Source organism: Belonocnema kinseyi, chromosome 7 (assembly GCF_010883055.1).
Source record: "Belonocnema kinseyi isolate 2016_QV_RU_SX_M_011 chromosome 7, B_treatae_v1, whole genome shotgun sequence".
Classification (NCBI taxonomy): domain Eukaryota; kingdom Metazoa; phylum Arthropoda; class Insecta; order Hymenoptera; family Cynipidae; genus Belonocnema; species Belonocnema kinseyi.
In genome coordinates, this window is record NC_046663.1 from 105,958,442 (window position 1) to 105,972,610 (window position 14,169).

Below are 14,169 nucleotides of genomic sequence, written 5' to 3' on the forward strand. Positions count from 1 at the left end.
ATTCTAGATTTATAAAGATTAGGGCGACGAAACAACGAATTCAAGCTTCAGCAGTTGCAGTGAAGTAAAAAATTCAAAATATTAAATAAAATAAAATGATGCACTTAAATATGGAGAAATTGGAGAAAAATAGGAATGGGGTACCTTGAATTGGGCCATGCAGTAACCTGTTGGGTGGGCTCACAGACAGATCACTTAACGAACAGGCACGTCTCATACCAGCTTCCTCCTCTTCGCTGTCAATAACTTTGGATGACAATCGCCCCCCACTAGTGCCAACTGTTGACAACACACACACACGTGCACTAAGCTACAGTTTGAGCAATTTTTAAAAGTAAAATTATGCTTGCAAAAGACAATGATTTGCTCGGTGTTTGATAGTTTTAAAGAAAAAACTTCTTCAAGTTTCTAAAAATTCAAGATTTATAAAGGGCATTATTTTCTTAATCGTCCTGGTAATTTTCCTGATTTTTTTTTTCATTAAAATTAAAAATTAAAGTTCACGAGGACAACATTTGTTTTATTAATTAATTCAAATGCGCGCTTTAAAGGTTGAATAATTTGAAATTAAAATATTTCGACAGCTTTATACAATATGGAGTCAAGTTCGGATTAGTCCGTCTAAGCTTGATTTTTTAAGTTTTGGTGATAAAATAAACAAAAGTAGGCCATTCTGCAGCATGCAATGCAATTTTATGGAATTATATGCAATATCCACGATTGAGTATAATTTGTTAATTTTTTATTAGGTGCTGCATAGGCAGTATGCTTCTTTATTTTATTTTTAAAAAAATCAAGTTTTCAAAACATAGATTTGATCCCATACATAGTACAACTAAAACCTGCTTCTTCATACGGGATCACTCGAATTTGATTTCATATTGTATGGAGGAGTCAACTAAAAAGAAAAGAAAAATTTAGAGCAACTAAATTTTTTAATTTTTCAAAAAACTTTCGATATCAAATAGGGATCTTTAAATTGTATCCGGTTAGTTTATTATTTCATAAAGAATATTTTAACAGATACCAAAAAAGCATGCTTGCATTGATATTTATATCATATTTTTGCTCTCTTATGAAACGCACGATTATAATTTTTAAGCCTTTTAATTCAATAAGATCAATTCTAACGGGACTTCAACATTAGACACTGTGAACGAATATTCAGAACTATATAAAAACAAGAGGATTTATAATTAAATAAATTAGAATTTTAAGTCTCAAAATTAGACAAATCCCAAATCATTTTGACTGAATACAAGTTTCTTTCCGTTAAAAGTGAAAGTCAAAATTATAAAACTATAGTTCCAACACTGAAAATTTTAAATGTATCAAATTAAATATTCAGAAAATCAAAGCTTTAAAAATTGAATATTTTTTATTTGAAGTACTTCAGAATCATCTAATATTGTGCATATCTGTTCAATTAAAAATTGGTAACATTCTGGTTCAATTGACTAAAAAAAAATTAACATTTACTAATTTAAGTTTTGAAAACTGAACATTTTTTAATTTAAAACCTCAAAAGCTAAAACTTGTTAGAAGCAGGCACTGTAAACTGTTTAGTTTCAAATTGAATTTTTTTTCTCGAACATTTAAAATAAAAAGTTCTCGACTTCAAACTATAGTTCATAAAATATCTGATGAAAAAATGAATTCACTGAAATTTTTACCATTGAAAATGGAAGAGAAATTTTTTTAAACCTTCCAAATTGAATTATTCTAAAAAAAACTTTAGAACTAAATAATGCTATTTGGGAGCATTCGAAATAGAACAATTCAAGTTCTCATACGATGTGTCTTCTACTGTAGAAAATTTACCCATTTCTTTTTTAATCTTAAAATTAATGATTTTAAATGGTTATTTAGTCAATTTTTAGAAAGTTAAATTTAAAAAATGTGATATGCAACTGTTTAATTCAATTTAAAACGTTTACGTTTAAAACTGTCTAATTTTAGTAGGTATTAATTTTCAAATATACTAAAATAATATTTATTGTTTGAAAATTAAGACTTAAAAACAAAAATGTTTAATAAATTAAAAAGGAGGGGTTTTAGAAAGTATGTAAACCTAAAGAAGTTTTTTATTAGACTTGAAATATTGACGTATCTAGCAAGACATAATTATATTATGCTAATTATGCAATAAAAGTGCGGCTATAACAGAATCATTTCATAAACAAAAAATATTATTAAGACTTAGTGGAGAAAGCAGGAAGAAATAAGAGAATGTTAGTGAAGTAGGAAAGAAGCTGCGCAGGAACAAGGAACACTTAATTAAAAGGTTTTATTCAAAGGAATTAACATGCGGGGCGTGCCAAATGAAACACTCATAAAAAAACTATTGTACAAAATATATTATGATATATCACATCAATGATATAATTACGTCAACTAAAGAATAAATGCTGTCTACATGAAATAAAATAAAATTTAAATTAAGTTTTTATCGCTTGCCTTAAAAATGGTTCTCTAATAAATAGAATACAAAAATCCAATACCGTAAATAAAAATCGGTAAATAGTATCAAAAATTAAAAGTCTTCAAATACATTGTACATAATAGTTCAAGTCTGATCTCTCTCTCTCTCTCTCTCTCTCTCTCTCTCTTATTTTCATCCTAATAAAGTGATAATCATAATAATGATACAGTCTACCGTCCATACTAATCTCTGCCTACGAAAATAAAAGATCTCGTTGATCCTCAAAATGAAAAACATCTCAATCCGTAAATACAACGAAATTGAAATAAAGGAGGCAGATGCAAACAGAAGCTGCTTCTTCAGAAATTCCGGTACCTGGGAATGGATGCTTCGAAGGTAGAATCGATTGACTGATAGTCGGCAGGGTTTTCGACCACTTCATGTAGCTATGACATCTCGAAGCTGGAGGCCACATTCTCTTCGGAGAATTCGTACAACTTGACAAAGGCGTGGAAGATCCACTTTCTAATAAAGATCTATCAATCGTCGAGAGATCTGCAAAATCACTATCTTCTCCTCCGGAATGAATTCGAAGTTCCTTGTTTAACTTTGAAGATCTGATGTCGCGCTCAGCCTCTAACTTTGCGAAATTCTCGTTTGCCTCTTGCTTCAACGCACTACTACCTCTCATCAAATTCTGCTGCTCTCTTCGAACGAGATTCTCGAACTCTTTCGAAAGAAGCTTCACGGTTCCCTCAATAGCTCGAGTTATTCTAATATCAACACTCGTGTCCACACTTGCATTAATGCTTTCAAATTTAGGATTCGTAAAAGATTCACTTGACTCGGTTGATGAATCAGGTGCACCTCCTGGTTCCAAAGAATCATAGGCTTCAGTGTCTTTCGTTGGAATTTGCCTCTCAATACAGTACTCAACATTTTTCTTCTCTTCTTCCAACTGCAAATTCTGATTCTGCGTTTTATGATTCTGATCATTCCGAATTTGACGGCTGAAATTTTTGCTCTCATCAGACTGCATATTTCGAGACTGTAAAAAATTCTCAAATCTCCTCATACTATTGTTTTCTACTAAATCAGCTCTTTTAAAACGTTGAGTTTCAATCTGGCCATATTGATTCCAAGTAGGCCTCGCTCTGTTCCTCATACTCTGAGTTCTAGAAGAATTTCTCTTTGGCTTCGGTGGCTTGTGAGCCACATAGTCATTCAAAATCAACATTGACTGTGGACCCTTCGTCACCTTTAGACTATTGCTTCTAGAAACATCGGAGCCCCTGATATTATCGCTGTTCACATTTTCTGTATTGACATCCAGTTCATAATACGCACACGATTTCTGTGGACTGCTTTCCTGATTCAATTTGTTGATTAAATTCAAACTAGTGTCTTGAAGAGACTTTGATCTGAAAACTGCTCTACCAGAATTAGAAGTTTCTGTTAAATACTGAGTATCAACAGTTTCGTTAGCGTTGCCAGTGTAAGTCTCGGAATTTTGTCGTTTTCGTTTATAATGGGTATCAAAAAGAATTTCTAAAGGTGCGGATTTAACCATCGAGTCAGAATCATCTGTCAAAACACTATCAGTGCTTCGATGATCCGCGTTCTTCTGGAGAGGAAACATTTGGTAATCTGATTCATCGGTCAAAATACTCTCTTGACTTCTTCCAGACTTCATCTTTCGCCGCGAGAGGAAGAAACTAGCACTTGAGTGTCTGTCGTTATCATAATTGTTACAGTCCAAAATCTCGGCACTGCCTTTGGAGAAAGATTCTACTGATGCGTCAGATAAAATGCTCTCCTGAGATTGAGTCAAAACCCTCTTGTAAAAATTCTGATAGTGAGTGTAGTTCTCCGACTGACTTTCCAAATTGATTTGGTAATCGCTAATGCATCTTCTCGGTGGATTCTTAAAATCGCCTTCCAGGGAATCATCACTAAAGTTTCCGTTCCCGTCATCACCATCATCAGAATTTTGGTCCAGACTTTCGAGATTGTATTCATTCATCGCCGGGAGACTTTCGAAAGATTTAGCTATTGTTTCCATTTCTTCTTGGTTGTCATCAAGGCCAATGAAGTAACTGCAGGATCTCCTTTTTTGAGCGAATCTTGCAAACCTACTCATGTTCTTTTTGCAGTGTTCTTTCAGGACTTTAAGCTCTTCGCAAACTGGAGACTCAGGGAGGGAAAGATTTGTCTTGTTCAGAGACAGCTTATACTTTTCAGTTTTCTTTAGAGTCAACGTTATCGGACGTTTTGGAGCGTTTTTCAATTTTTCACTCAAGCAAGATGTAGTCTGACTTTTAGGAAAGAAATTTTCTTTCGGCATTTCGAGATTAGTTACGGGATTACCCACACCAGGAATTTTGTTAGTAAGTTGAAGTGATTTGTACTTGGGCTTTGGGTTTAGTACGGGTTTGCTGGAATTAGTTAGTTTTGATAAATGCTGACCAGATCTTTTACCTGTGCTGATTCTATTTGGTCGGTGGTGCTTTTCGGTGAAGTGGCTACTCAAATCCGAGATGCTTTGACTGGCTTTCAGGGATGACCTGTGACCCACCTGTGAAAAAAAGAAAAAGATTTTATATCTTTGTTTCTTATCAATGTTAAAGCAAAAGTAAACTTCAAAATTCCCTGACTTTTCCAGGTTTTCGTATAAGTTTTAAATAACCAGAACAAAGGTGTCAATTATTAATCAATGCTGCATAGTGTTTAAAGACATTATTAATGAATGTTTAAATAAATTTATTAATCGCAAAATAATGAATATTATTAGTCTAATAAATGAATTAAAAACAGTTAATATGTATAGCGCTGTGTGAAAAAACGTTGGCTAAAAGTAAAGCATCTGATAATGTTGGTTAAAATATTTTGAAATTTTTATTGATATTTAATAATCATAATATAAAAGAGCTGATACTCTTCTTAAAAGTTAAAAGTTTACCAAGTATTGTGAAAGATAATTCTCCTTTTTCTGAAAAATCTCCTTTTTCTGAAAAAAAATATTGTAAGCAATAAATATTTCACTACATAGTTTTTTATGCTGAATAAGTTCGCGATTCTGGTGCAATTTATAAAGAATTTTTTATATGAATCGTTCAGTTTTAAGTAAACGACTATCATTTTTATACATTCATTAATAAAATAGATTTTGTTTCAAAATTGACTAAACAATTTTAAATTGCAAAGCATATAAATGTTGGGTTCTAAATTAGAAACTAAAAAATTGTACGTGCGCATTGTAATCAGAAAATCGTAATATTTAAAATATGTTGAAAATAATTCGCTTCTAAATTTAAATAGGTATAAAACTATATATGTGGCATTTCTTAAGTTTTAAACACAAAAATGCTGTGAATAAAATAATCTAAAATTCAATACATTCGTTTGAAATTAAAGAACTGTTAATTGAAATCGTTGAAATCGTTCGAATTTAATATATCCAAACATATTCTTTTAGGGGGCATTAAGCGATTCGTATTTTTCCTATCTGAGAAAAAAAATGGTTCGCACAGTTATGCGTATTTGAATTTTGAAGATAGTTAAAAAAATACACCAATCCTTTCTTTAAATCTCTATAACTTTTGAAATAAATAATCACTTTTGCGGCCACGAGAATTTTTATCGAAAAGTAGAATTTCCGCCCTTTTATTACAAACATGGACAGATTCGAGAAAATGCTAATCAAAAAAGTTGGTCGTTTATAAAAAAAATCTGGCAAAAATACCTGACCCAATTAGGATATATTGCATAATATTACACCGTTAACGAGAAAAGTAACCAAATGTAATTTCTCGAAAAAAAAATTCTCGTAGCCACAGAAATGATTTGGGTCCCATAAAATTCGCAAGATACCTTGCTTATTAAAGTAAAAATTCACCTGATAAAAAATAGCAAAAAATAAGAAGGTAGGGTTTTTGTGAATTTAGATCCTTTTGAAAAATTGACATATTATTTTGTTGTAAAGAGAATCTACGGCTTGCAGTCTACATACCTGCTTACTTTAAAATGGACTTGAAATTTAAAAAACTATAATTTAACAGCACTCTATGTGTTCAATTTAAAGTCTTTTGAATTTAAATTACTGCAAATTTGCATGATTCACTTTCAAATGAATTTAAATAAAAAATTATTTAAAAAAAACTAGTTTGAATAACATTCTTAAAAGGATTAACATTTTAATCTTTGTAACATTTATGAATTTATTTTTTATTTTCAAATAAACGTTTTTGAAATTAAAAATGACATTTTTTTCAAATTTAATAGCTACAAAGTTTAGAGTGGTCATACTTTTACATTTTAAATTTGCAATACCTTTCAGTTTAAATAATCATAAAATGAATCTCATTTCTTTCCAATAAAATTCTTCACGCATAAATATAAATCACTTAAAATATAAATCTTATAAATTTAGAAATATTTCAAAATGTCATGCATCTTCATTCTAACGTTTTAAGTTAAAAAATACATTTTGTGCAGAATTTTTATGTTTCTGAAAACCAAATGCAAATTATGAAATATCCATGTAAAAATATATCTGCACGCAATACAGTAAAGGAAATTCATTTGAATAATTTGAACTAAATTGAAATTGAATTAAAATTATTGAAATTTTGAATATTAGATGCCCTTTTAAGAAATTCGTGACCATTACTATAAATTAAATACTTTCTAAACTCACACTTTGTAATTTTCTCCTGGTCTCTTCTATCCTCCTCTGAAGCTCTTCCCTTTTTTTGGCCATATCTGCGTCTCCTCTAATTTGTTTTGCCGCATTCAAAACAGCCGCGTTCCGCAGTTTGTTACTCGATATTTCTACACAACCACTCGCCCTGCAAAAATAACAGTTTCAAAATTTACAAATAACAATTGAGATTGCTTCGTTATTTTTACAAATCAAATTATGGTGAATTGAGAACACTACCTTCCATGAAACTGGGAACTAATACTCGTGCTTTTAGTTCTATTCGTAGGTTCTTCAGCACCACTAAGCGACTCAAAAGCATTCTTGAGGAATTTTTCTCGGTGCGTTTGATTCGAAAGCTGATCAAAACCTTCAGAACTAGCCTCGGAAAGCATTGACAAAGGATTCCTTTCAGCACTTGGAGTTGATGCTCCACCTTCTGAATCAGAATCATCTTGACTTCCAGAAGCCATAATTTCGTTTCTTCCACTCTCGGTGCTTTTCGGTTTTTTCGACCGCCTCTGCGACCTGAAAATACGCATAATTTTTTATTTATTAAAATTTTAATTTTAATTCCCTGTTTTCATTTTCCTATGTAGTAAAAAGTATCTCAAAAAATAAAAATAACCTTCGAAGTTCCTCGACGTCCATGGCGTTGACTGTAAATTGATTTGAAACCGTATCCTCTGGTGTTGGATAATACATAAGACGATGGTGAGATTTTTCAGAACCAGTCGTTCCATTTTCTCCTTCCGAATAATCTTCCACATCGCCATCGTGTTCCGTGCTTTCGTGATCCTGAATACAAAAATTAAATTATATTTTACTAGACTCTAATTTTAAGTGTATGCCAAATTTTAAGATTTCACAAAGAGTTTAAAGATTTAAAAATATTTCACAAAAAATTGCAAGCTTTCCCATATATTTTAAAGAATTCGCAAAAACGTGAGATTTCACAAAATTTATAAAATAATATGCATATACCATATGTATTTTCACAATGAAATACAATAAAGTACAATAATATTAAAATTATAATTGTTAATAACAATTTTCTTGCATGAGCGAAGATTATAAATAATGAAATAAATGTGTTTTACCAGAGAAAATCATAAGAAGAAGTGAAAAAATGTGTAGTGCAGTGAAGATTGTGCATTGAAAATGAAAAATTCATTTTAACGGAATATTAAAAAAGATTTCAAAATATAGGCAAAACTGTCAACAAATAATTTGGAACATTTTAAGTGATTTTTTTTTAATTTTCCAAAATTTATTCAAAGTTTTAGACAAAATTAGAATCATTAAAAACAACACTTGAAATATTTTTAATAATTTCAGAAATATTAAAAAATTTGAAAACATTTCAAAAATTAAAAATAAAATTTAGATTTTACAACATATATGAAATAAAATTTTGAAGCTTTTTAAGGATATACACAAATTTTCTTTAGATTCCTGGAAAAATGTAAATGATTTGATTTTTTTATTTCTTAGACCAACAATCATTTAATAAAAACAACAATATAAATTACAATAGAACATAAAATTTTTGATCATAATGCTAATCCAAATATTTAATTTTACCACCATTCAGCTAATTGTTTCTTTTAAGATTTTAGACGCATTAATTACTGTTGCGCTTATTATTACTAAAAAAAATATTTCGGTGAAAAATTTGGAAATAGCTTCAAGTTTTTTATTATTTTATGATTTTCTCTCATCCATTGAAATGCAAAAGTCGTCCGTCCTGATCGGAGCGACAACTGTCGGATTAGTTCACTGTCCCGGATGCTAAGATACAAAACTGCAACTAGATTACATTCAAATTATTTAGAAATTGTGCCTTATTATTTTTAATAATAATCTTTAATGTTTCTGAAGACATTGATATAAAATAAATTTATTTAAAGTTTAATTTAAAACAAAAATAAGAAAATCTTCTTAAAAAAGAAATTACTCAAATAGTAGATATTAAATTGTTGAGAAATTTATTTTATAAATTTGTAGAAATATTTCAAATACAGTCCTTTACGAATTCTTTAACATGCACTTTTACGATCATTTTTCTACGAATCTGTGATCTCTGTTTTCTTTAACGTAGAGTGTAGGCCCTTGACACTGTTCTCAGTTTGCGTTATGTCCTTGAAACAGAGAGTCGTGTTTCTTTTTTTTTTTAATCAGTGGATATATTCAGAAGTAGAAAAATTTGAAATTGTGTTAAGTGCGATTGAAAATAATTTTTATAACGAGGAATTTGCAGCTCGTACTGGATTTCAGAAAAGGAAAAAAATACAAAAATATATGCAATTTATTTATGCAATTTAAGCTATCCTGATTTTGATTTCATGAGATTTTTCAAACAGATTAATTGTCAAATGAACTCTCCAGATTCTTTATTGAGATTTTAAATGAAATTTAAAAAATTTACAATTAATTCTCAGAAATATTAAGGATGAAAATGTAAATAGTGGTAGTAATTCCTTAATAATGAACTTTAAATTCAATTCTGTTTTTTATATAATACGAGTATAACAAGCAAATATTCCCCATTAGTTTCCTATTAAAATTTCCCTGAAGTGGAAACCTAAAAGGCCTCGAAACATGTTGGATCCATGTAGTATAAAAAAGACGGACAAATAATAATGGATTAGATGTCTCGTTCCCCCTACCAGCATCTTTTTTCAATTATTATATATCTGTCTTTAATGAACCGCTTTACAGTGTTCTTTGAAAACATATTTCTCTTATTGTAACTCTTCTTGTGCAAGTATTTTTCACAACTTGATTTTCTTGAGTAACTGTTTTAAAAAAAACAGTTTTTTAGTTAACATCATTATTTTTAAATCTCCTTGTGCAATTTTGTTGCCTAATTTGTTTTTTTTTATGTTTATGATGGATTAAAAAAATGTACTTTCAAACTTTTCTACTACATACACCTATACGGTCGATGCACAGGGTTGGTAAAATACATTTCTATCCGAGGATTTAAAAACATCTGCTAATGATTCCAAAGATTTCAAAAATTCCAAATATTTCAAAAATATTACAAAGGATTTACAAAAATTTCGGGAGATTGCACAACAATTTCGGAAGATATACATTTTTCAGAATGAATCCACAAAACAACTTCCGAATATTTAACAGATTTCAAAAGATTTCAATGATATTAAAAAGACTTCAAAGATTTCCCGAAGGCTTGTACAAGAGCTTGCAACGAAAAGAAATGGTACACAAATGCAAGCAAAAATAAGAGTTTCTAAATTCTAACATAATCTAGAGACAGTCTAGAGTCTAGAGGTATAATAAAACGTATTATGCCAAATTCTCTACGAAATTGAATGCAAAATATAACGCATAATTTAAACCATTATTTTCTCGGTGAAAGGTTTTGAATATCGAAAAAAGATTCAACGTAGGGATGGCAGGTTGAGAATTACCTCGAACTTGAAGCTGCCAAGGCTGCTATCATCGGTATGTTGTCGACTCCTTGATTGCCGAGTTATTTCCGTGATATTGCTACCTCTCGATCTCGTCACGTTAACACCCATCACCTACATAATTGGGTCAAAACATTCGTTGAAAATGAAAAGAGAAGAAATTTTTCTAAAAGACAAGCTCCAAGACCGTTTCATAAACAGAAAACGATCCTTTTACAACAAAATAAAGCCTGTAGAATAAAACGAAGCCTGTACAACAAAATATACTCCACTCATATATAAAACCCAGAATTAATTCTTGATATTTCCACAAACTCTTCACAATGCAGATAGACGAAATACAAAGTGTGCAAAATATCTCACAAAGCTCTTCTACTTTGTCCATTCCAGACGCAAGTGCTTTTCGCAAACTTGCATTAAACTATAAGAAATGCACTTGAAACCAAATTCTTATTCTAAATTCTCGTGCCCACTAATCATGCATGCGTGAAAATGAATTCAAGATGTAGTTACTGTGTTATAATGATGTTAGTACCTGTTTTGCATCTTCTGCCAATTCCCTGTAACTTTCCGTACATGACTGAAAGACAGTTTCTTCCTCTTCCTAAAATGTGAATGAAATGTTAGCGAAAATTAAAGCTTCTTAAGAATAAAATGAGATCACAAAATATGTGAATTTTCAGATAAAAATCTGAATTTTAATGAAGCAAAAGCGTTTACACAACGGAAGCTACCATAAAAGCAAGACGCGACATTGAAACTAACTCTATATTACAAATAAATTAATTCAGTTAATCAATGCTTTTCTACATCAGCGTAAATCACAATAACAGAAGAATTAGGATCCTTCAATGAAAATCAAATTCACTAAAGTCAGTGACTTCTGAAGGTAACATCCGAGTGAAAAGGAGCACCAACCCTCTTGATGATCATCGTTTCCCGGCGATAATCACTGCTGCATTTCGTTTCGGTGCCGCTGTCGATGGAGCTATCTTTGGAGCCACCACCTCCTCCACCTCCATCTGAATCTATTCCAACTCGAGGAGGCGGGAACGGAATTATCTCGTCGTTGTCGTAGACTGACTTGACAGTTATCCCATCACCCTGTTGAACCCTCTGGGCCCAGCGACCTTTTGGAAGATCCACGCCTAGAGATCTAGCGCCAGAGCTCACTGACGTGCTATCATCGTTGCTCGCTGTATTTATCTGTTTCTTGGCCCAAAGGGGTAACTGGCCGACGCTGAATCGATAATCAATTCCCACTCCTAGGGGTGAAGGATTCGCATTTGGATCCAGGAATTCTGGAGGTGGAGAACCGAAGTTCTCGTTGTCGAGTTGAAGACTCACTCCCCCACCGTTGACTTGAACGGGTCTCCTAAAAGAATTGTTCGATTAATAGAAATGTAATGAAGTTTGTCTGTTTCTTTCGTTTCTTTTTCAGAATCTTATAGAAATCAGAAATAATTTAAACGGTCCTAAAATGCTATAAAAAAATATTTTCGAAAATATGTAGAGAATTTAAAAAACAAAAGCGCCCTATGATAAGTGAACTAATGCGTAACTCGAAATAATGAGAAATATCAATAGGAAACAATCAGTGAATATAATTCATATGAAATTGCAAATTACTTTGTTTTTATTATCTTTTTATTAAATAATTCAAATTGCTACCCAATAGTTCTAAAGTAGTGGCGCTGTCGTCGCTACAAACAAATGTTTTATAAAATTTCATGTCATTGTAGAACGTTTTGTATAAATCTAAAATATTCAAATTAAAAATTGTAGAATATTCTAGAACATTATAAAATACTCTAGAATAACGGAACGATAAAACACTTTCCAAAGTAATCTACAAAAGTCCAAAACATTTCAGAATATTAGGACAATTTTATAAACAAAAAATATTCAATAAAATCTCATCTAGAATATTCTATACAATTCTCGAATATTGTGAAATTTCAGAATAATTTAGAAAAGTCTAGTAGATTCCATAAATTTTAGCATGTATCTATAAATATTGTAGATAAGTTAGTAAACACTCCCACAATAAAACATTCAAAGATTCTCATATATAATTAAGAAAATTATAGAATTCCCGGAGAGTTGTATAATAATCTCAAACATTCCGGAATATTCTAGAAAAGTCACGAACCTTCAATACAATTCTAGTCACGTTCAGAACATTGTATAAAATTCCAAAATGCAGAGAGTTTAGAAATAGAAAATTATGAAGGAAAATTCCAGAAAACTGAAGCGTCGACTCAAAGAATGTGTTATGAACAGAGATTTCGTCTCACTAAAATAGATGCTAATGCTGGTACTTTTTTTCATGCGAAAATTTGTCAGCGGTAGCTTTGAAATCGGATTTTGGAAGTCTATTTTACCTCTTTTTAATTTTCTTTAATATAATGAGGGCGTCTGCGGTCCATTTCATGAATGGATTTTTTCATTTTTACTAAGCATTATTTTTGAAAACCCAGAATTTTAATATTTAAAAAAAGAATAAAACAATAAAATCAACAATAAAACCAAAAAGTCAAATCTTTAAACATAAAATATTTGACTTCGACAAAAAATCGTCACATTTTCAACCAAATAATTAATTTTTTGGCAAAATAGTGAAATTTTGAACTAAATACTTGAATTTTCGACTTAAAATTTTAAACCGACAACACTTAGTATTTCAACCAAATCGAAAGAAACGAATTTTTAACACAATAATTAAAATATCAACTAAATAATTGAATTTTTAACCAAAAAAGAGGGATTTTCAACGAAATAGTGAAAGCTTCAAACAGAAGGATTAATTTTTAATTGAAATGATGAGTCTTCAATTGGAATAGTTAAATTCTGAGTAAATAAAAATTATTTTTCAACAACAACAATTTTTTATTAAAATTAGAAATCTACAAAAAAAAATATTTTTTAGCATGGTGGTTACACCTTCCACTAAGTATATCAGCTTTCAACGAAAAAATACGAATTTTCAACAAAATAATTGAATGATCATCCAAAGAATACTAAGTTTCAATCAGGCAGTTGCATTTTTATCAAAAAAGATGAAAATTCAACAAAAATTTATGGATTTATAAACAAAAAGGCGAATTAAAAAAAAACAAATTGATTTTTCAACAAAAAGTTCATTTTTAACCAAAAAGGACGTCTTTTTAACAAAATTGCTGAATTTTTTACTAAATGATAAAATTATTAACTAAAAATATAATAATTAGGGGACAGCGAATGTAAAAAAAAAGAATAGAAATAGGAATACAAAGCAAATAAATTAACTAACAAGAATATTATGTCAAGGTAAAAGCAAAACTTCATTTTTTAAATTCCGTAATTTTTTTCTGACCAATTTTTCATTTTCCCTGATCTTTAATATTCAAGTACCAAAATCTTAATTTTAGGACATTTTCAACTTAAAATTTTTATAAACAAAACAGAGAATCCAAAATTTTTAATTTAAAATGATTTTTGCAAGATCTTTTTCGAAATCCTTCACTTTTTTCGCCATGTACAGGATTTCTCTGACATACAGTCACTCTGGTTAAACATACTTTATTATAGTTTCTTCTATCAAATTTTGTCTGCGGGAAATTAAAATTCAT

General features: G+C 30.3%; 1 protein-coding gene across 9 annotated transcripts in view; it reads right to left on the reverse strand.

Moving 5' to 3' along the window:
• Positions 1–14,169, reverse strand: part of LOC117175989 (mitogen-activated protein kinase-binding protein 1) — a 261,034-nt gene that overhangs the window by 10,640 nt on the left and 236,225 nt on the right. For 4 of the 9 annotated variants that reach the window (XM_033365896.1, XM_033365898.1, XM_033365900.1 and 1 more), the window contains 9 exons: positions 11,477–11,933; positions 11,094–11,162; positions 10,559–10,672; positions 7,750–7,919; positions 7,362–7,649; positions 7,119–7,269; positions 5,382–5,429; positions 4,901–4,997; positions 145–279 (listed from right to left, as the gene is read on the reverse strand). In XM_033365896.1, coding sequence (XP_033221787.1) covers positions 145–279; positions 4,901–4,997; positions 5,382–5,429; positions 7,119–7,269; positions 7,362–7,649; positions 7,750–7,919; positions 10,559–10,672; positions 11,094–11,162; positions 11,477–11,933 — 1,529 coding nt within the window. The remainder of the gene's footprint in view (positions 1–144; positions 280–4,900; positions 4,998–5,381; positions 5,430–7,118; positions 7,270–7,361; positions 7,650–7,749; positions 7,920–10,558; positions 10,673–11,093; positions 11,163–11,476; positions 11,934–14,169) is intronic. The other 5 variants (XM_033365902.1, XM_033365901.1, XM_033365903.1 and 2 more) reach the window with 5 other exon arrangements.